At 45.0% G+C, this 23,951-nt stretch overlaps 1 protein-coding gene across 2 annotated transcripts in view; it reads right to left on the bottom strand.

The window, feature by feature from the left end:
* LOC146035891 (sodium- and chloride-dependent neutral and basic amino acid transporter B(0+)-like) overlaps positions 1–23,951 on the bottom strand; it is a 99,893-nt gene that overhangs the window by 29,542 nt on the left and 46,400 nt on the right. Inside the window, exons 3-7 of one of the 2 annotated variants that reach the window (XM_083159587.1) lie at positions 11,554–11,738; positions 7,806–7,950; positions 5,241–5,372; positions 2,789–2,950; positions 1,508–1,643 (exon numbers count right to left, since the gene is read on the bottom strand). In XM_083159587.1, the coding sequence (XP_083015713.1) occupies positions 1,508–1,643; positions 2,789–2,950; positions 5,241–5,372; positions 7,806–7,950; positions 11,554–11,616 (638 nt within the window). In that variant the 5' untranslated portion in view covers positions 11,617–11,738. Of the gene's footprint in view, positions 1–1,507; positions 1,644–2,788; positions 2,951–5,240; positions 5,373–7,805; positions 7,951–11,553; positions 11,883–23,951 lie in introns of those variants that run through there. The other variant, XM_083159588.1, reaches the window with a different exon arrangement.

Genomic DNA, 23,951 nt, shown 5'->3' with positions numbered 1-23,951 from the left:
TGTTAGAACATCCCGCCCCCTCTCTGCTCATTTTACTCATTCATTAGAAATCACTAGGTTAGAAATATCGTGAAAAATCGCATCGCATCGCATGCAATGTCATTTTTCACAGAAATCATGGACATGAGTTGACATCATGTAAAATGCACCCCAAATGTAATTTTTCACACTGTACCACCCCCACTATCAACGCCAACCTGAAGCGTGGCGAGCGCAGCGAGCCCGTGAGGGGCGGCGGTACGCGTCCTACGACCTTTTCATACCCCCACTATCCACGTCGGCGTGGAGTTGAGAATAGAAAGTGTGGCGAGCGCAGCGAGCCACCGAGCCCGAAGCGTGGCGAGTGCAGCGAGCCCCGCAAGGGGACACGGATACCTGTGAAGCCCGTGAGGGGACACAGATACCTGTGAAGGTATCCGCGTCCCCTCGCGGGGCTCGCTGCGCTCGCCACGCTTCGGGCTCGGTGGCTCGCTGCGCTTGCCACACTTTTTATTCTCAACTCCACGCTGACGCGGATAGTGGGGGTATGAAAAGGTCGTAGGACGCGTACCGCCGCCCCTCGCGGGCTCGCTGCGCTCGCCACGCTTCGGGTTGGCGTTGATAGTGGGGGTGGTACAGTGTGAAAAATGACATTTGGGGTGCATTTTACATGATGTCAACTCATGGCCATTATTTCTGTGAAAAATGACATCGCATCACATCAGATGGCATGCGATGGCATGCGATGGGAGCCGTGAAAGTACACAAGTACCAAAATATCATATATATATATATATATATATATATATATATATACCGTGTTTCCCCGATAATTAGACCTACCCCGATAATAAGCCCTACCCCAGATTTTGGACGCTGGTCCAAATTAAGCCCTCCCCCGAAATTAAGCCCTATCAAATTTCCCATTTATTTTTTGGTACCGGTATTTTGTACCGTAGGTGTACGGTAGGCCCCGCTCAGCCCCGCTGACCCCCGCTGACCCCCGCTGCCCTCCGCTCACCTCCTCTCACGCCTGCAACACCGCAGCTCCCGTTCCCAGGGATGCATTGCGGTAGGCGCGGCGTGACGTCACGCCGCGCACATCACGCTGCGCACATCACCTCTCAGCTCAACGCCGCTCAGCACACACAGCGCCGGCAGGTCCTTTATCCATTACACAAACAGGTACAATGGATGACTGGTAATTGTGGACTGGGGCATTTTTATAAAGGCGCAGTGGGGCATTTTTTTAAAGGCACAGTGGGGCATGTTTTAATGGACCTGTCAAGGTCTATTAGAATAAGCCCTCCCCCGAAAATAAGACCTATGGTCTTTTTTAGGTGAAAAAAAAAAATAAGACAGTGTCTTATTATCGGGGAAACACGGTATATATATATATGTCTGGTGTCCATGAGTCTCCGAAACACTGCCATCTGCTGGCAGAGAGTGAAAATACATTTCTTTCTCACACATGCGCAAACACAGAAGACTAGTTTTCGAAGCTTTTGCTAGTACTGTATATACTCACTCCCAATATTGTTTGCTGGGGAGTTCAGTCTCCAAAAACATAGTCGAGTTTTCCAAACACGTGTAATTATTCTCTCGTACCCAGGTAAGATTTGCTGTTTCTGTGACATTTGGCTCCAGTATAAAGCTACAGATGCCTGTGAATACAGTAGATAGAATCCCATTATTGACATTATCAGGAACAGATAACTGAATAGCATTATACTTCTATAAGACCACCTGCCTTCACTGTTAGTGGCGTGTCAGAAACAGAAAATGTTGTCAGCTCATCAGGCTAAAGCTCTATACTAGGCAGTGGCCTAGCTAGAAATTTTTCTCCCCCCTGCCATATTCTGGCGCACCCCACCCCCAAGAGGCAATGGACAACGAGCGAGGACCCAGCGCAGTGCATATTTAATGAGTAGGGTCCCCACTCCATGCACATGTAATGAGCGAGACCAGCTCATTACATATGCATGTGGCGGGGACCCGCTCATTCAATATGCACTGCGCTGGGTCCCCGCCCATTAGATATGTACAGGGGGGACTAGGTCAGCACTCACTGCTGCCTGGGTTGCCTGTCAGTTCAGACAGTGGCGCCCACCACGGACCCCGCTGGAGCCTCTCCCCCAAGCCGCCGGAGGGTCTCCCACATATGTAGCTACGCCACTGATACTAGGGCAGCTTTAATAGAAGAGGGGGCCCTGTGCAGACTCCCATTTTGCATATTATAAATATGCCAGTGCTCCACACTGGGAACATGGTGGGCATCATGTTTTCTGTGACCGGCACATCTGCACTAGAGAGTAGTCCACAAGGAACATGGTGGATGTCATATTTTCTGAGAACCTAACATGTGCCCTAGATATTAGTGTCTGGGAACATGGGGGTATCACGTTTTCTGAGACTCGCATATCTGCACTAGAGATTAATCTCCAGTAACATGGTGGATGCCATATTTTCAGAGAGCTGCACATGTGCACTAGAGATAAGTCTAGGGGAACATGGTTAATGTAGCCATGTTTCTGGAGACTTCGGCATGTGCAGAATCTGCACCTCTCAGAAAACATCACTCGGGAGATGTATCAAAGCTTCTTAAACAAACAAGAGGAGGAGTTTCCCAAAGCAACCAATCAGCTTCTACAGTAGCTATCGTTTATCATGTACAATTGTAAGCAGATTGGTTGACCTAGGCAGCTTCTTCACCTGTCCCTCCCTTTCGGAAGGTCTGGTATATTTCCCCCTCAGTAACTGTTAACATGATGTGAATGATAGGTTCCTGTCAATACGTGTAAACATTTACCTTTGGGAATTTTGCTGCACTTGCTGTCAGACCAATCATAACATTCAGACCACGGTAATACACTTGTAAACGATGCAAATAAGTAATACAAGCTGTATGCGATAATGACATTGTAATATATGGTGACCAGTGTTGAAATCAGGACCATTGTAACTCCGACTCCTGAGGTATAAAAACACAAATTACAATAATAAATACACTAGAATAATGACAATAAAAAACAACATTACATGTTAAACAAGATAAAAAAAAATAATTAAGTAATACATATCATACTTTATAATACATATAATTTAGCTAAAATAGTAGATTGGAGTTTGGACATACTAGCAAAAAATATTTTTTTTATGTTTGTCCATTGAAAATTAAATTTTTGCTTATTTTTTAATTTTTTTTGTACTTTTCTTGCTTAGACAAAAAAAAAATGAAGGCATGCTGGGCCTCATTCAGATCACATCGGTACTGTTGCGCATCTGCGCATGCGCAGGTGGGTATCTGCGCATGTGCAGGATGTCAGCTGTCCGCCCATATCCACACCAGCGTGCACGGAAATGTAAGTAACTGAAAACTGAAAAGTCACTTATATATGCGTGCACACTAAACATCATTCGATGGTCGGGCGAAGCCGCACTTTGAGGGGACGGCGGCGGGGGGGGGGGGGGGGGGGGGGGGGGGCGTTCGTTCGCCGGGTGGGGTTTGGTGGACTCGCAAGGCTGCGAATTCGCAGCCTTGCGAATCAACCAGAATAACCCCCGCAGTGTGTTGTGTTACATAGATTAACCCATTAATGAGCACAAACAAATGCAGGCGCTGGTCCCTACTGGCAGTGATGGACTGGTATCTATCTATAGATATATCTATAGATACATAAATCCTGGGTTTATCCAATAAAAACTTGTAAAAATGTATATGGATCTTGCTTTAATTAAGGGCACATAAGGACCTTGCGCTGGGTATTATCTGGGTGTGCCCTCTGTTCTTCCATTTTCTATATTACTATCACCCGCAGGACATGGGTAATTTGCAATCACTGACCAGAAAGGACCAAGTGCTTTTTGTTTCTGGACTGGGTCTCAATTTTTAGCATATGTGTGTGTGTGTGTGTGTGTGTGTGTGTGTGTGTGTATATATATATATATATATATATATATATATATATATATATATATATATAATCTGTACATTAGCTTGCCCTACAGTATGGCATAGCTGATTTTGCTTAGTGAAGCAATTAGTGGAAAAATTCCTTCTATTTTAGAGACCATTTTCCAAAGTTTCCACAATGTATAAACCAGTATTTGGTAGTCTAGTGACAATCTCAGGTGTAATGTGCAAACACGGTCCTCATACAACCCCTGCTCTTATTTATGCAGATGTTCAAAAGCACAGGACTGAATATTCTCCTGCTGGTGCAAAGTTATTTGATCCTCATGGCTGCTGGTACTTGTATTACCACTAGTGCAATGCAGGCAGGCAGTCTGGCCACATGTGCTGCTGGGTATTCCTGGGGTCTTCAGATTCAAAGAACCATGTGATCCAGAGTGCTATTAGTGCTCTACAGGCCTCATAGTGAGTTTCTAGTCCCGCTGACTGAGTTTAAATAGCGCTATCACTTAATGGGATAATTAAATTGACAGTGAAAAGGTCAATGCAACTGTATCTTGGATTATCCCAACTTTGAACAAGGTCAACAGAGACAAAAGGTCAACACAAAGACATCGTCAACATGGAAATGGTCAACGCATAAAAAGGTTTGTTTTTTTGTTGACAATTTGTACATTTACGCACATGGACCTAGTGTTCATTCTAGCACTCGCCATCTTTAAAAACCTATGCAGTTCCTCTTACCTGCCTGGGGTGTCGCTGTCTGCTGCGGTGTTTCTAGCACAGGTCTGGTTTGCATATCAGTGCTGATATACAGACCACACTGTGCTAGAAGCACTACAGCAGACAGTGACACCCCAGGCAGGGAAGAGGAACTGCATGAGTTTTCAAAGATGGCGGGTGCTAGAATGAACACTATGGACCCCAAATAAGTGTACAACATCCCCTCACATTACTTTCCATTTACCGGTTCCATTTGGAGTCCAAGTGGATGATAAAGTATTGAAAAGTAAAAAATAAAATAAAAAATTAAAATTTATGGCAACTTTTTCATGTTGACATTTACATATGTCAACAATTTGACCATGTTGATCATATGAATGTCAACCATATGATGTCTACCTATCAATTATGGATCGTGTGAGTCAACCTATCATTCCGTTACCATTGCTAGGATGCTGTTAGGCATTTTGGAATGGTATCTGAGCTCCTAATACCCTAATACAGAACATTATACATTTATTATCTCCTAAAAAAGTAAAATGAATACAATTAACAAAAAATAATAATATGTGTTTATTTATTGGAATATGTAAAAGTGGTTGTTAGTGGCCTTTGGCCTACACACCTTTAAAAAGAGGAAGCACCTTCCATATAGCCACTGGTCCTGAACTGGAAAACTGTCCAAGGGAGCACTCCAGAAAGAACAAGGGTAATCCAGCCAGAGCCAGCATGATGGTGTATGGGATGAGAAAGGCACCTAGAAGGAAACATTATATTAGATCAATAACAATACATTTATATGTGTGGTGCTATAGATAAAGAAGCAGTCCTCATAGAAATGTCATCATCAGTTTATATGAAGATTAGTATTAATAATTGTGGGGTGGATGTATCAAGCCTCGGACAGAGACTTGACTGTTACAAGCTGATTGGCTGCTTTGGACAAAGGAACTTATACTGGTTGATTCGCAAAGTCCACCAAACGTCACCAGCATGGCCGCACCCCCCCCCCCCCTCCTCACACGCCGTGATTCCCCACAGCTCAGCCTTGCGTGTGGGGACAAAATCATTTGATGAAGAAGCATCTGAGGATGGACAGAAGCTGCAATAGTATGTGCGTTGTTTTATACAGTGGTGGAGTGTTGCACTGGAGCCCTGTGTGGCCTACAAATCCACGTAGTACCAGCTGCACTCCTTCAGGCCCTGCTGTGTCCAGAAAAGACCAGAGCAGAGTCCTCATCTGACCATTGGATGAAGAATGGAAGCAGATTCTTCATTCAACTGGAGATGGATCCTGCAAACTGTGATTCTGCAAAGCAATCATCGTCAGCACATGCACCACGGAACATTCTTTAATGGGATTAAAGTAGGTGACTAACATGTGCTTACCTGGAAATAATCCAATTTGTGGTGTCATGGGAGATTTGTGATTGTGTAGGCAGATTTCCATGCTCATTGTGGGGTGTGGATGCAGGTGGATGTTTTGCACCATATAAGTCTTGATGCTACTGTAAAAATGATGGTTGCAGGTGCAGACATAACTAATACGCAGCCCAGCCACCCACATGTAGACGGGTGGATATGCCACATATTGCAAGCGTAGATCTAACCCCGGATCTCATAACCTGTGATGAATTGCTGGGTTGCTCAACCCAGATTATAAGGTTTGGTGCTTTCACACCGAACCTCGACCCAGCTCATTACGCCAGCAACCTAGCAATATCCTGGGTCTGAGGTGCGGTGTGAAAGGGACCCTATATGGATGGATAAAAACATTAGGGTGGCTACAATGGTATTGATTGGCCCCTACAAAAGCTTTGCTTGGGAGCCCGATGTACTATTTATAGCTCATATACAGATGGAGCCATGCTCATTAATTCAGCCGGCGTGCCACAGCTTTCCGTTTCGGTGCGCTGTTCACCGACAATGGGACTCACGAATGCTTGCGTGTCCCATTCATGGTGAAGGGACGCGCCAGTGTGGGAAATGCTGGCTCCTTCTGTACACCACAGGGAAGAGTGAATTCACATTGCCATCATGCCGTCTCTATGTATAGGGTATACCATCAGTCTAAACCTGACTTTACATATACAAAATATGGCGCTGGAACATTGCACTTTTGTAAACCAGCCTCATTATTATGGCATCATTTTTATGTACTAAATGGAATACATGTTACTGACATGTGTTGGTAATGGCAGCAGCCTCTATTCAAATAATAAAAGCTGTTAACATTGGTGCCAGTGGGTGGTAATAGCTAGAATGAAGGGGCATACACACGGGGTGATTTAAGCCCTATTTCTATGTGATCTGACTAGATCGGGTGCCGGATGTGGTCCCGACAGTCGAGATCCCGACAGGCATTTACCCGACGTCTGGATCCCGACTGTCAAAACACTGACAGCCGGGTTCCAGGCGGCCACCCGCTATTTTCCCTCGTGGGGGTCCACGCCCCCCATAGAGGGAGAATAGAATAGGTGGCAAGCGTAGCGTAGCGAGCCACCATGTCCGCAGCGAGCCGGCAAGGGGCTTAGTTGCTCTCACCATACTTTCTGGGTCCGGCCAGTCGGGATCTCGACGTCAGCCTAATGACTGTCGGGATCCCGACTGTCGGACCCCTGTACCACACCCGACTAGATCATGAAGCATGGATCATTACGTGTGTACGCCCTATAGTGATGGAGATGCGCGGTCCCGCACGTCGCCATCGGGCAAAACCGTAGACAGTGCATTCACTGTCTATCTGCTTAGATCGCCTATCAGCATAGGAAAACCCTGCTCAGCACAGTTTGCTCAGCAATCGCAGGTGCGTCGCATGTGTGCAGCGATGTGTGCTGAGCGATATGTGCTTATGCACCACGCTCTGCACAGAACTCAAGTTGCCCCGTGTGTACGGGGCTTTAGAGTACAAATAATTGCTCATTTACCAGTGTAGTGTAGAAGGAAATTGCAATCTTTGTAAATTTGTAATCTCAAAGAGAATAAAATGTGCAGCAAAGGATTAGGAATAGGTGAGCAGAGCAATGCCCCGAAGCAGGGGTGATATTCAACAAACATATGCAAATAGCTCAACCTGGCACCGGTTTCCAAAAGTGCCCTAAAGACATTTCACAAGTGAATTTTATAGCTTAGTACTTATAAAGTCACACGGAACCTTTTATTCTAAAATGTGACAGAACAGGTACATTACCTCCTCCATGCTGAAAGGTGAGGTAAGGGAATCTCCACACATTTCCTAAACCCACAGCATAGCCCACCATGGACAGGAGATATTCTGATTTACTCGACCAGTTTCCACGTTCTGGATTCTCATCCGTGTTTTGCGCATTTTCATCCTAGTCATAAAAAAATCAAAACATTAGTTAGTAGACCATTTAGGAATTCATTGCATGTAGATGACTAATTACGATATAAACCCCAGTTGTATCTAGAGCCAGTTTCTTAAAATTTACTAAATTATTTGATAGAATTTCCTGGAAATGTATTATTTTAACTGTTCTATTTTTGATTGGTTGTTTGCCATTAGGGCATTTTTCTTGTATCCTGTTTTCTTTTTAGCTTTTGTTTCTGTTTTCTCTGTATTAAGCATTTGGCTTAAAATTATTGGTTATTTTCCTTTGTAAAATGATACAGTTCAATAAAGTTGTTATAAAATAAAAAAAGGGCTTATGCTATCCATACTGTATTCCCATCATATTTATTATTGTTTACTCAACTGTCCACTTATCACCAGCTGCCAATTAACCCATGTGGAGGCCCCAAGGCAATCCAAATCTTGGGGCTTCCTTGCAAATTATATCCTAATGTTTAAAATCTCTGGATCCCCCTTGCAAATTATCTTCTTTACAGTACATGTTTTTCATTTTACCAACCAACAGACTAAGGGCGGTATTCAATGTGGGATTCTGACTGTGGAACATCCTGACAGTCGGAATCTCGGGCCGTTGTTGGCCAGCAAGCTTGCAACTTGACAGGCGGAGTTCAATGTTCCACCTGTCAAGTTGTAAAAAGGGGGAGTGTTGCCAAAAACGGATGTGGATTGTCAAGAAACAGCTGTGAATTCAAAAATCTACTGCAGTTTCCTACAAAACAGATCCATGTGTGGGAACTGTTTTTTTCTAAATCCGCCTTCAATGCTGTCGGAAACGACAGCTTTGAATAGGCGCCGGGGGCTTTTCCCCTGTCGGAAATAGCGCCCGACATTGAATACCCCCCTAAGATCTGGAAGCTCTTCTGCAAATCTGATGTCATTGGCTTAAGTACTTTTGAGTTGTTAATGGGTACATTACATTAATACAATGTAACGTTTTTGTTTCTTTGAGTTGATTAATTTTTTCTGTCTTTTAGAAACAATTTAAGAAAGTTTGATTGTAATTAATTTTCTGTCAATATGAAATCAATATTTTTGTGGCATTGCTAATCACTATGAGTAATCATGGCTTTTTTTACAAGATGCAGTCATATATTAATCAAAGGCTATATGTATATATAAGAATACATTCTATAAAAATACAAAAACTTGTGAAAACCTGGAATAAGGGAATTCGAGCAATAATTAAAATTACTTTTCAAAACTTGGAACTTTGAAGAAAACTACTTTAACATATAAACAAATCAAATAGTTGCAAACTATCAGGAAATGTTAAACCTATAGGTGGTTAATGTTCATATTAAGGTGAAGGGAGACCGTATCGTTATACTTGTATGTCTCACAAAGAAAATCAATGGTTTAGTTGCTCATTAATGGTCAGAAATCTCTGTTATGTCTAGTTTGCTACTGTATGAGCTATTACAGCCCACAGTAGCGAGACAATTACTTATTAACAAATCTGCTTAGGGAAAATCAGGTTTAAGCAATTTGTTCACAAACAATATCTTCAATTTCTGTAGTCTCACAGTGTAACATACCTATGTACAAATGACACTGGCATTTCTATAATGGGAGCAGTGTGTGCACATCTGGAGTCCCGCATTTAGCTTTTAAATCACTGCGAAAATCACTGCCAAAATGGCCACTGTGCATGTGCAGTACTGAAATTAGTCTCTGGAACATTATTTATTATTTATTAACAGTTTCTTATATAGCGCACACATATTACGCAGCGCTTTACAGAGAATATTTGAACATTCACATCAGTCCCTGCCCCAGTGGAGCTTACAATCTACATTCCCTACCACATGTACACGCACACACAGACATTCTACTAGGGTTAATTTTGTTGGAAGCCAATTAGCCTACCGGTATATTTTTGGATTGTGGGAGGAAACCAGAGTACCCGGAGGAAACCCACGCAAGCACAGGGAGAATATACAAACTCTGCACAGTTAGGGCCATGGTGGGAATTAAACACATGACCTCAGCACTGTGAGGCAGTAATGCTAACCATTACACCGTCCGTACTGTCTACATGGCGGGCATCATGTTTACAGAGACCTGCTCATGCACATGTTACCCCTTCTCTGTTAAAACAACCCTTGTAAGTGCCAATCTGAAACTAATGGGTGGCTGCCCATCTATTAAGGGGTGTGGATTATAAGGACTGGAATTAGGTCGACCATAATTGGTTATCAGGAAGTAGGTTGACACAGGAAAAAGGTTGACATGGTTTAGGTCAATTGTGACAAAAGGTTGACACAAGCAAAATGTTGACATGAGTTTTTCACTTTTTGTTGTCTGTTAACATGCATACCGCGTCCGTTGCATGGTTAGCTATGCTTGCCATGCTTTGGGCACGGTGCCTTGCTGCACGTGCCCGTTATTGTAATATAACTCTATGCCAGATTGGATCATGAAGGATCAAATAGGTTTGAGGTATCAGTATGGTTAAAAAAGGGGCAGACTAGAAGGGTCAAATGGTTCTTATATGACGTCAAATCAAATTCTATGTTCTCCCAAATCAGCTGATTATTAGCTTCTGTGTAACACAGACGGCATCCCTGCTCCTCCTCTCTGAAAGGCTAGAGGAGGACCTAAGCGAATGATAGAGGAGGCCAGGAGGTGGGAGACACAGGGGTTATTCCCTGGTAAATAAATGACAGCAAGCATACAGTACATCAGTGCTGACAGTACATCAGTGCTGACAGGTGCTTTTGGGAAAGATACTAGTGTGCACTATTGAAACACAATGACTGACAGTGGCGGCTGTGGCTGGGTACATCGGCACCACGGCCACCACTAGATCATCACAGCCATAGCACAATGTTATGTTATATTTTAGTGAATGTGAGGCGACCTCCAGTGTCCAATGCCCCTACACAACTGCCTAAAGCTGCCTAATGTGGCTCCAACACCGACCTACAGTAGATGTATAACATAGCAAAGAACTGAGTAAGCCAAACATTTGTCCCTTTTTAAAGTTAAAGATGAATTAAGGCCAATGATGCATTTGATGCACATTTCAGTTTAGTAAATTTAAAGATTATTTCCCACATTAATTTTATAAATATAGTTATACAAGTGCCTTTTTCCTGTACACTCTGGGGTTTCTTTACTAAGATGGGAGTTTACTAAGCTGACTAACATATTATTTATTAGCAGTTACTTATATAGCGCACACATATTCCGCAGCGCTTCACAGAGAATATTTGAACATTCACATCAGTCCCTGCCCCAGTGAAGCTTACACTCTATATTCCCTACCACATGTACACACACACACAGACATTCTAGGGTTAATTTGTTGGAAGCCAATTAGCCTACCAGTATATTTTTGGATTGTGGGAGGAAACCGGAGTACCCACAGGAAACCCACGCAAGCACAGGGAGAATATACAAACTCCGCACAGTTAGAGCCATGGTGGGAATCGAACCCATGACCTCAGTGCTGTGAGGCAGTAATGCTAACCATTACGCCATCCGTACTGCCCTGCCCTTACTACATTACTTTTCCCAACTGGATTCCTCTATAACTCTCATTCCCCGCAAGGTGCACACTTACCACAAGGTCCTTACTGGCTTTTCTGTTGCAGCACTTGAGGAAATTAGGCAGTGAGAGACCCATTCTTGACAAGAGATGTTAAGAGTAGATGTTCTTGTTCCTGTGTTCTTGTCCCTCTCAGGTACCTGTACTTGTCCTTGGAAACTCAGCCACAAGCTGGCCCAACCTCCTCCTCCTCACTTCACCTTTCAGGAGAGACAGACAGAGAAAACGTTTCTTACAGAGGGATCCTTTATGAAGACAGATCCCCACCTCCCATAATTGCTTCAATTATTGTAATGATAAGTTTCACAAGTGGGCAGGACAAATTGCAACATCCCATGCAAATCACGTTTGATAAAACAATGAGGTGTGCTGCTGCTGGCAGTTTCAGCAAGATTGTGCCTAAAAGCAAAGTTAGCACTGCCTTTGTTCAGTTTACCAATCTACTTAGTCAAACAGACAAATGTCAACATGCCAAGTCTTCTTCAGTGTGGTGTGCAGGTGCATGGCGGTAATCATGTTACTAGACATCAGCACATACTGTAAATGCTGATAATGGGTGAGACATTCACTGAGATCTGAGATTGACCAAAAATCTATGTTATTTGTGAACAATCTCTGGAACACAATAATCTCATTTACTGTTTTTCAGGAAATTCCTGTATTTAGTTTTGCTATTTTAACTGTAAATATTGACTCATCATCATTATTTACAAGTTTAGACTTCAGCTGGGTATACACTGGAGCGACGGGGATTTGCTCCGACATTGGAACGAATTTCCATCAGCGCAGATTCCCTGTACGCACTGGCACGATGTTCATGAAGGACGGAACGATCAATTTTCCGTCCTTTAATAGCATGCAATAGGTCGCTGCGCTAGGTTTGATGTGCAGCACGCCAACCCTGCGTCGTTGTATGTGACGGTGGCAATGCGCATATTGCCGGTAAACACAGAGCGATGTAGGCGATATGCCGGTCCGATACGCCCGACGGGATGGCAGTGTGTACTAATATTTATGATGTGTTTATAGAACCACATATTCTAGGTGAAGAATCACTTATAGGTGCTGTAACTACAGGAACCTCCTAAATCATTACTCCCCCAACTGAAAGCACAACGTCAACATCTGCGTATATCTTCTCCTCCTACAAGAAAACGTATGTTGCACATAAGTGCAATATAAAAAAGCATTGCCCTGGCCATGTTTGTCAAGGAATTGTGCAATCTGATTGGCTCTGCTCATAAGAGGGTGCTCATGTGTTCACCTCCGCTGTTGCCAACATCCTAATATCGTAAGGCATGCACCCATGCCCGTAAAGATGAATAAAACAGCACTTATGTACAGTAGGTGCAACATAAAAAATAGCAATACAGTACATAATACAATGCATCTGATTTGTGCACTGTAAAGGTAAAATAACTCACCAACTAGCACTATAAAAATCTAAAGGCCCAATACAGCAAGTACAGCAGCTTCTGATAACCTAGATGACAAGTGGGTTGATTTAGGGTCTATTCATTAATCTTGGAGTTAAAGTGCTTTATTTATCAATTGTGCAACACCGTCATTTTCTTACTTTTGTATCTATTTATGACCCACGTGAAGTAGGGAGAACGCATGCTAGAATCTAATGTGATTTTCGTATAGTCTTTCACATTTGCGAAAGTATTTTCTTTTCCTACTCAACATGTGACTTCCCTCCAAGCAATATTACCAAGCATGTGTGCTGGGAGGGCAGTAGAGGCAAAGGGAGCTGAAGATGGCATTAGTATCCACCGCCATGGTCTGAATACTTCCAGTTCATGATGCTTGATAGTTGGTACAACCATATAGGGACTGCGGAATGCTCCGTTACTTACCGTGATATTCCCTGCATTAATAAATAGCCTTGTAGTAACCGCTATTTCCGCATGATTATCAGGGCAGACAGTGTTGATTAATAGGCTCGTCAATTACTGGAAGCACCTGAGCTGTAAATGTACCGGTACACCTATTGTAATTCAAATGTTTTGAAATGACTCACTGATTATAATAGGTGACATCACAACTTAATAAACATAATGATATCTACATGGTCCAGTATCTCATTAGTAAAATAAATGTATGCATGACTGTACACTCAGTATATGAACATATGGTATTTATTCCACTGGCCCTGGGGACATTAGAGATGACAAAAGCTATAAACATAAATGTATAGATGGCACACAGTCTATATTTACATTTTATTTATTTATTTACAGTTTCTTATATAGCGCAGCAGATTCCGTTGCGCTTTACAATAGTAGACAGTGATAAAACAAACTGGGTAACAACAGACAGACTTGGAGGTTAGAGGGCCCTGCTGCAAGCTTACAATCTATAGGGATATAGGAGGGAAACACAAGGGGCGGTATTCAATGTGAATACCCTGCGAGGTGCAGCGAATCCTTTTTAGGATTCGCTGCACATTCGCCACGTTCCGGAGCCAGCGGGCTCCGGTATTCAACGTGTCAGGGGCTCGCTGCCCCTGACAGGCGAATATGAGCTCCTGCGGCGATTGCCGCAGGGAGCCTCAGGACGGTGCCAGGCAGAGAGATGGTAGTCTCTCTGCCTAGCCCAGACCTTTGTGGGGGGTTAGGTGTGCTCCCCGGGTGCCAGGCAGCACAGGCTGCCCCCCCGGGGGTCCCAGCAGGCAAGCGTATATTCACTACACAGGATCGTAATGATCGTGCAGTGAATATATGAATATGTAATGAGCGGCTCCGCTCTGGCGCCACCTGCTGGCTGCTGTGTAAAAAAAAAAAAAAAAAAAAATATTATTTTTAAAATTAAATATATATTCATGTGCTTACAGCACATGAATAAAAATAGCATGCCCCTCCTCAGAAGAAAATTCCTGATTTTTTGACACCAAATGTAAAAAACAGAACACTTTATTTTAAAAGTTCACATTCCACTTCACCATAAAAAGATAGCGATTGCTGCTCGGTGAATCATGGTGACCAAAACCTTCAAATGTATTCGCCAACTGGTCATTGAATAGGGTGATTCACCGTTTTAGTCAGAAATTCGCCAAACAGCACAAATTCACCATAAAAACCTGGCGAATCAGGCTCATTGAATACCGCCCAAGGACAGGCACCAGTAATAGCTTAGCAGTCCCACCAAGTTACAAGTCCAGAAAGGAAGCCATATAATACATAAGTGCCTCGGAGGGTTATGCATGTAGAACTTAAATATGATAGGCTTGCCTGAAGAGGTGAGTTTTCAGGGAACGCATGAAAGTTTGGAGACTAGAGGAGAGTCTTATTGTGCGTGGAAGAGCATTCCATAGGATGGGAGCAGCCCGATGAAAGTCCTGTAATAGTGAATGGGAGCTGGTGATCCGTGCAGAAGAGAGACTCAGATCTTGTGCAGAGCGGAGAGGTCGAGATGGGAGATATTTTGTGATAAGTAAAGAGATATAAGCTGGTGCAGTATGGTTAATAGCTTTATATGCGAGTAGAAGTGTTTTTATATATATATATATATATATATATATTTACATAAATAGATGGCACACATAGAGTATATATAGACATAAATGTATAGAGGACACATATACAATATATATATATATATAAATATAGACAGGGTACACAATACACAGTGGACCTTATTTTGATTGACTCGCAAGTCTGCGAAATTCGCAGCCATTATGAATCCATCAGACGCCGCCCTCTGCCCGCAGTGCCCCCCTCACATGACCCCCCCGCACGGCTGCGAATGGATGATTTGCATCAAATGTGACCATCGAATGATTTCACCAGCGCTCATAGTTTAGAGACACCTATACGGTGACTCTAAACTGCGGGCTCCCTGTAGGAGGACAGGGTGGGCAGCTGACATCCACTGATGTCACCTGCCCTCTCCCCCAATGCCCATGAAATGGAGAGCCAGCATTGACAAGTGCATAAACAGTGGCCAATGGCAGTGGCCAATGGCAATGCAGGTAGGGCCGTTGGAGGATGTCGCTGATAACCTACAGGCAAACGTTGTCAGCAACATAGTGGGTATACACTAGAGATGTGTCTGATAAGGTGGTCCAATCCACTGCATCGGGTCATATATTGTCTAGCAGTTTAAGATGTGCACATCCTTGTAAATAAAATCCGCCACAGAAAACAGTGGGGCAGACGTATTAAGCCTGGTGAAGTGATAAAGTGGGTATAAGTTCACAATGATAACGCAGCATCCAGTCAGCTCCCAACTGTCATTTTTCAAACCCAGCCTGTAACTTGACAGCTAAGAGCTGATTGGCTGCTGTGTTAGAACCTTCCATTTTATCACTTCACCAAGCTTAATATATCTGCACCTTTATTTCATGACAGGTAATGCATGTATGCACTCCAGGATAACAGGCATATTCTATGTATTAATAGTTATTTATATAGAGCCAGCATATTCCATATTGTGCTATTGTCCTTTGAAATTGGAAATAGAACAGTAGATAGACCGCAACTTCATCTAGTGATGTGAGCAGGGCTCCTGTGGGGTGACGTTCCTTATCTGGTAAATGATGCTCCCTTTCAGACACATGCACCTTCAGGGGGTCTCTTAAGGTCCATACACATTGGGCAATTATGCCCAGCATGTACTGTACATACAACGATATCATCGCTGGGGGGAAAGCCGCTTAGTGCATACACACTGAGTGGTTTTCCCCTTGCCCAGCACCGTCAGCAGGGGGAGGATGGCTTTGCATAGCACAGCGCTATGTAAAGCCGTCCTCAAAGCCTTCCTTCTATTACCAGCAGATGAATGGCTTTCCCGGTGATAATGCGGAAGCGCGCATCAGCGCTCACTGCTCATTGCCTGGCCATACACACTGGGAGGCATTGAGTTGAAAGCCGCTCAAACTTGCTGTTTTGAGCTGCTTTCAGCTCAAAGTCACCCAGTGTGTATGGGCCTTTAGCCGCACCAGGGGACAATAGAGTGGTGCGAAATTCTGGCTGATCTCAAAGCCATTTGCAAAGCAGCAATCATTTACAGCTTTGTAAATGATTGCCTCTTTATAAAAAATCAGAGATTGGCCAGCATTCCTCACCTTCGGCAAACTCTATTACATATGCCCCTGGATGTCACTGACAGGGCCGCCAACAGGGGGGTGATGTGGGTACAGCTGTCCCAGGCCCCGGCCTCTGAAAGGGCCTGGGCAGCTCATTTTGCCCACTGAAACAACCCCCCCCCGACTGCCTCCGCTGTGCTGCCTGCTTCTACAGAGCAGGATGCCAGCAGACAATTAAAATGGTGCACCGGCCTTTGAGCCAATTAGAGCTTGTGTACAGTTAGCCAATCAGAGCAGCTGCCGGTACACGAGCTCTGATTGGCTCACCAACCGGTGCTGCATTTTAATTGGCCGCTGGCATCCTGCATTGAAGAAGTCTGTGCTTCGGGACCTGCAGCAGGAGTCGGCCAGGGGTAGTGATGGGGGGGGGGGGGGGGGGGAAGAGGTGCCCGGTCTGGAAATCAGTCCCGGGCCCCAAAATTCCTAGCGGCAGCCCTGGTCACTGAGCCTGGTTCTGTCACTGATTGTGGAACCCATACATTGCTTATGGCAGGCATTGCAGACTGTGGAATGATGTACTTGTCAAGATGCTTTTGTGACTTTAATAACATTTTCTGATGTTTGTCAAATGTTTCTGTTAAAATCAGTCATTCAAGTGAACCCTATATACACCTAATTTATAGCTGAGAATTTTAGGTGTTCCCAATAAAGAAAATATATTTACTTTTTGATAATCTCTTCTTGACATTTTTATGTCCCTATTATTAACTTTATCTTCCTGAAAGTAACAGAGTGAGACAGGATTAGAAGCTTTCATTTGTAGAAAACACAGGATCAGGTTTCTTTTTAGCTATTCTTACAGTTAGGGATGAGCGCCGAGGCAAAAGATTTGAATTCATTGCTGAGATTTGGATTTGTCGAATGGCGGTGAAAAGCTTTGGATATGGATTTTTTTTTTTAAATGGTAAAAAAACGCCCAAATCACGTAATTTTTGCGTTTTTTTGTCCCTAGAGTAATATTAACCTCAATAACATTAATTTCCAGCCCTTTCCAAACTATCTTGACAACTTTACACCTCACAATATTGTTTTTAGGGTAAAAGGTTGCAACGAGGTAGCTGGATAACTATCCTAAGCCACACATGTGTGCAGCACAAACACGTGGCTCATCTAGGAGTGGCACTGCAGCAGGAGACAGGATGGCAGTTTGAAAAAGTAGGCCTCAAAAAGCACATAATGGCAAAAAAAGAGGTGCAAAATAGAATTATCACTGGGCCCACCCACGTACTGTACCCTTAGCTTGTAAAAAAAATGACATACACATACACAAACCAGCGACGGTGTTAGTAGTAGTAGTACCATATTCGTCACCATGAATGATGGCAGCAGCTGGTGCAGGAGTATTTGGTCCAAGCTGTTTGTTCTCCATTTTTAAATTAAATTTAAATAAGAGCAAAATCATTTTTTCTTGTTTTTGTGACAGAGCTTGTATAATGCTGCGTGAAGGCCTAACAATCACACACCCACCTTCTGACACAAAGAATGAATAGTTAAAGATGAGAAAAATTGATTAGGATTTTTTAAAACGTAATTTGTTTTTAATGTGCAGCTTGTATAACACTGCTTGGATGCAGAAAAATCACACACCCACCTTCTGACAGTATATACTATGAGTGCTTTACACACAAAGTGCAGTATTCAATGTAAAATTACGCTATGTGCAGCGAATCCTGTTTAGGATTCGCTGCACATTCGCAGGGTGCCAGAGGGCTGGAGCATTCGCTGCCAGCCCTTCTTGTCACACTATTCAGCGCCGCAGTGGCTCGCTTCACCTGACGGTGATTTTTAACCACTGTGGTGAACGCCGCAGGGAGCCGGGGGATGGCGGCAGGCAGGGAGATGGAAGCCTCCCTGCCTGTGCTGGAATGTGTGGGGGGAGGAAGGCTCCCGGGGACACAGGCAGCACAAGCTTCCCCCCCATCCCGGGAGAGCTAGCAGGGGCGCTTTCGGCGAACAGTGAACATTGAATAGGGTGAATCAGATTTTCAGTGAAAAAGAATCACCGCAAGGAGTGAAAAAATGGTGAATCGGGAGCATTGAATACTGCCCAAAGAATGAAGAAAGACGAGAAAAATTGATTAGGATTTTTTAAATTTGTTTTATTGCGCAGCTTGGACAACGCTGCTTGGACACAGAACAATCACACACCCACCCTTCTGACAGTATATACTGTCACAACTGAAGGGCTGGATGGAGTCGTGTGGTGTGTAGCAACCGGAGGCGGACCAGAGGAGGAAGGATTAAATCGTGCAGGTTTAATAATAGAATTCATAAATGGAAAACAATACACACTTAAATACTTTCTTTAAGTCGCAGTTAGTGGTAAATAATACTTGAGCCAGCACGGCACTTTGGAAGAAGAAAGTTCATTTAAATAATGACAGTTCAAAAGCACTGAGGACGATAGGCTGGGGTCTTGAAGAATGAGAGGATCCGGAAAGAGAATGTACTTGATGGTAAATGAAGGATCCTTGAAGACTGGAAGAAGATGAATGATGAATGAAGAATCGCTTGGGAGCAGGAGACTTGAAGAGCTAGACCAGGAAGCTCAGGGATACAGGCAGAGACCAGACTGTGGACAGGACTGGCAGCGATGGGGTTAAGCAGTAACCTAGACCAGCCACAGAGCACAGGAAGCAAGGCACCAAAGTCAGGAGAGGTGAGTCAGAGAGCCAGAGTCAGCTGGGAGCTGTGAACGCCTCTGGAGACTCTTTGTACTGACACTGAACAGGCCTAGGCAGATCCCCTATATCCCTAGAGGGCGGCTGCCATTGGCTGTCAGGTCAGTATGGGCGGAAACCTCAGACCTGGGCCAATCTGCTATTTGCCCTTAACCAAGATGGCGGCGCCGGCCTCCCGGCGCCACTACAGCACATACTGCTATACCTGCCGGCGTCCCACCCTGCCTGCTGCCCACCAGACTGCTGCTGCTTGCTGCCGCTGACCCGGAGACCACTACACGCTAGCCGACGGCGGGCGCGAACAGGTGAGTAACATGCCCGCCACTCACCGCCGCGGCTGCGTGTGACATATACTATGGGTGCTTTACACACAAAGAATGAAGAAATACAAGAAAAATAGACTAGGATTTTTTTCATTTGTGTTTAATGCGCAGCTTGGACAACGCTGCTTGGACGCAGAACAATCACACACCCACCTTCTGACAGTATATACTATGGGTGCACTACACACAAAGAATTAATAATTAAAGATAAGAAAAATTGATTAGGACGCTTGGACGCAGAACAATCACACACGCAACTTGTGGTGTTTACTTTTGGGGTGCAGTATACAGCAAAATGTATTTTTAGATTGTATTTCTTTTTTATGGATGGCCCTTGGATAACACTGCGTGGACTGTGGATGCAGAACAATCACACACGCAACTAGTTCAGCCACTGCATCATAGGTAATGGATATACAGAATATAAAGTCGTCGGCGGCGAGCCACGGAATCGCCAGCCCCTGCACGAAAGAGGCCGGCTCCATCTCAACAGGTACTGTATGCTAGCAGGCATTGTCAGCACAGAAGCAGCCTTCCAGACAGGCCCTGATCAATGTGGATCGCGCTGGGGCCAGCCGGCTTCTAGTGACTACACATGTGATTACATGTACCGAGTAGGCCCCACCTCTGTTGTGTTTATTTATAGATCACTGTTGAACGTTTTAGTAAAGTATTTTCATGTAAACAATTCTATTTTTCTTCCTTCGTGACTGTTGTCCGTTTAAAGGCTTGACCCTCTGTAAAAGCCATCTCCGAGCAGTGCTGAGTGTGAGGCAGGTGCTTTGACATTGCATGACCTGTAAATGGAAGATGTGTAAAGCTTGTAATCACTATCTACAGAATGAGGAAACAATACAGAGTGCAGATATAATTGCTATCATAAGATAGCAGAAATGATCTGTTTATGAGCTTGCTTATCAATATAACAACAAGTATACCGCCATAACATGTCTAGAACAATGTAGAAAGACAATAAACATCCCATCATCTTACCCGTCCTTCATCAGCATGTTCAACCTTAACACTTTAACATTAGTACTATATAAACCTGAAATAATGACTCGGAGACTTAGGTTTGGCAGAAATTGTTAACTGATTTATTTTTCGGAAATTTTAAACTAATTTTATTATTTGAATTAATTGATTAATTTATTAATGGTGGCCAAGAAAGAACGGCTATTAAACTAAACTCCACCCCAACTTCAAACGTAACTGGCCTAACTCATAACAAGCGGTATCCAACTCAACCTTACTGTCTTGACTACCCACCCATCCGGGTGAGGTCACTGACCCCTACACGGGTGTCACAGCAACAGGCCTAAGTCAATGAGAGGTGAGTGCACCGAAAACAAGCCATGTATGCAAAATCAACACCTAATATATAACTAATTTATTAAAACTGCCGTTCTTTCCCGCCAAAGCGGGGGGTCTAACTGGATACCCCGCCCCGCCACCACCTAAACTACAGACTCAATGCCTACCAACAGATCCTCCAGGAACATAAAGAGGCCCTCATCATCCAGATGAACCCCATCAGGCCGGAAGAGGTGCTTACACCCAAACCTGATCCTATCATGAGAGACCATTGCCCCTCCAGAAGCCATCACCCACCGAGCTATTGCAGCATTAAGTTTCTTCCTGGACTCATCAATTGCCCTGGGATTCCTAACCCCCCTCCATCTAAGCCGGCGAACCATAAATGACCACACAATGGTGCAGTCAGGCCAAGCTGTGATAATGGCGGCAAGATCACTCAAGATCAAGCTACGAAGATCCAACTGAGGCATCTTCCCAAGGTCATTACCTCCTAAATGAAGAACTAGGACTGAGGGCAATCCGTACTTGCAGACGTTTATCAAAAGGAATTCCTTAAGGGCCCCCCATGCCCCGGACTCCTAACCACCTGACTAACCAGTTGCAAGCAAAGGAGGGACCCTTACCTGCGCTAGCTAGTCTAGCCGCCCAATAAACGAAAGAATGACCGACTACCCACACCTGGAGCCTATCGATTCCCCGACCTACAAGGGAAGAGATGCAAGAGAAAGGAAATGGGGGTTAGAATGGACTGTTTAATTGTGAGCACCTTTATCCTTTATTTATTAGGAGGATCTGCCAAAAAGAAAAAAACTAATTTGATATAACTAATTCACGGCACAAATAAATAGTGCCAATAGACATGCTCCAATCACGATTGAAGCCATACCAGGACACAATGGGGAAGAGACAAACAAGGGGAAGGGGTAAGGTACTTGAAAGGAAAAGGGGGTGAAAGGTGTACTTGGCCGGAGAAAAACGACTAGACCTGCTGAGGGACTCTTAATTAGACTATAGCCAAATTGAGGAGCACCAGATTCAGTCCACCAGGTCAGGCAAAAAAGCGAGAAAACTCCGGACGCTGGCCCAAGAGCAGAGCGTAGTTAAGCCCAGAGTAGGGTGGACATAGGGTAGGGGAAACAAATGACCATCCATCAAACATGACAGTCAAACAAGAAAGCACAGCAACGCTCAGGGCAGAAGGTGGGGTCTGATACAGATGGGGCCGGGCTCATCTTTGCAGGGGATGGCGATGGCGTCCCCTTCCGACGGTGCTGCCCTCGGTCGCCCGGTGCCCACACCGGGCGCCCGCACCCCCCCACAGCCTCCTCGGGTCCCCCCAGCCCCCCTCGAGCGGGAGGCGGACAGTATTGCGTCCGCCTCGCCGGCCGGCCGCCCGGATACTGAGTCGCGCGTGCGTGGGGGACACACGCGCGTCTCAGTCAGATGGCGCGCCGTGTTGCTGGCGGATCGCCAGCAGCATGCTGCTGGCGATTCGCCAGCAAGCATAAGGCCTGCGCTATCTGTATATCTCCTGTAGCTCGCTGAGCGCCATCTACCTAGGGATTTAATGTCCGCCACCGACCAGCCAGCCGCAGCCGCCGCAGTAGCGGCACCTATGCGAAAGGAATGTGTGCCGAAGTCCCCTGGGGACAGGCCCAATCGTGACAGACAGCGACCCAGCATCCACCTGAACTGGTACAATGTCACGGGCGAGCCGTCATTATGCAGAAGCCAGGATCGCCCTGAGTGTGGCCTCACCTGCATATATAAGGATGCTAACGACACTGGGCACACTAAATCCGGGGCAACGGGGGCCATGGACGACCATTTGCCCCAGGCTGACTGGTTGGTCTTGGACCTCCTAATCCTAAACCATAAAGCCCCACCCTCTAAACGTATGTCGGACATAAGTAGGGTTGCATCTCTAGTCTTCGAGGGGGCAACCAGTTCCGATATCCGAAAGGCTCCGTGATAAGCCATGGAAAAAGCTAATCTAAACAGCAGCGCCTCGAACGCAGAGCTAGCGCAATGCCCCACTCCTTCCAGCAAATCTTGAAGAAGAGAGGCATCAATCGGCTGACGACAATCCGGGGGGGGCGGTACCACCCGGGCTCAGCCCTTCATGGCCTTGACAACTAGGAAACCCTTAGTGAAATCCGGACGACCCTTGAGCCTAGCAAAGAAAGATATGCCCGCTAAGTATCGAGTCGCCACTGCCCTGGATTTGCCTGTGCTCAGTGGCGTAACTAGGCATAGGCAGCCCCAGCGGTCGCGGGGGGGAGCCGGCGCCACTGGGGCGCAGGAGGGTCACGGCTCTCTCGGAGCCGAAGGCTGTCCTGTGCAAGCTGCTGGGAGAAAGCTAAGGATGTACTGCTGAGCTGCCTGTAGGTGGCGCTGCAGCGCAGAGATCCTCGGCACTCAGGAAGCTCTTCTCTATGTGTCTACAACGCATGGGGCTGCCTGAGACACGAATATTAACCTGCCTGGAATGGACAACTGACAGGTCTGTGTCCCTTGTTGTGGGTGCCAGCTGGAGGGGCATGGGCAGGGGGTGAACTTAAGAATGTGGGCACCATTAATGTATGCTGGTGGCCCAGTGAGCACTATGTTGTACTGGTAGCTGCAGTGGGAAGGGGGAGGGCTGGGTATGTGGAAACTGGGTGCCTTCCATTGCTTGTGGGGGTTATTTGTTTTAGTATTGGTGTTTGTAAGTATGCTGTTTGTATGTATAATGTATGTATACTTTGTTTAAATGCTATGTGTGAGTGTGTGTGTGTTTTTGTCCTTTGTGTATACTATGTGTGTCTATAGCTTGTGTATATTTATAAATATGCTTTGTGTGTGTGTATGTATGGTATCTGTGCCTGTATGCCATGTGTGTGTATGTCTTTTGTGTCTATGGTATGTGTGCGTGTATGTCCTGTGTGTGTGTGTGTTTATGTGTATGGTATGTGCGCGTGTATGTCTTGTGTGTCTGTATGGTATGTGTGCTTGTATGTCTTG

Source organism: Crinia signifera, chromosome 9 (assembly GCF_055691185.1).
Source record: "Crinia signifera chromosome 9, ASM5569118v1, whole genome shotgun sequence".
In the NCBI taxonomy this organism is placed as follows: Eukaryota; Metazoa; Chordata; class Amphibia; order Anura; family Myobatrachidae; genus Crinia; species Crinia signifera.
This window is presented reverse-complemented; position numbering and strand designations above follow the sequence as displayed.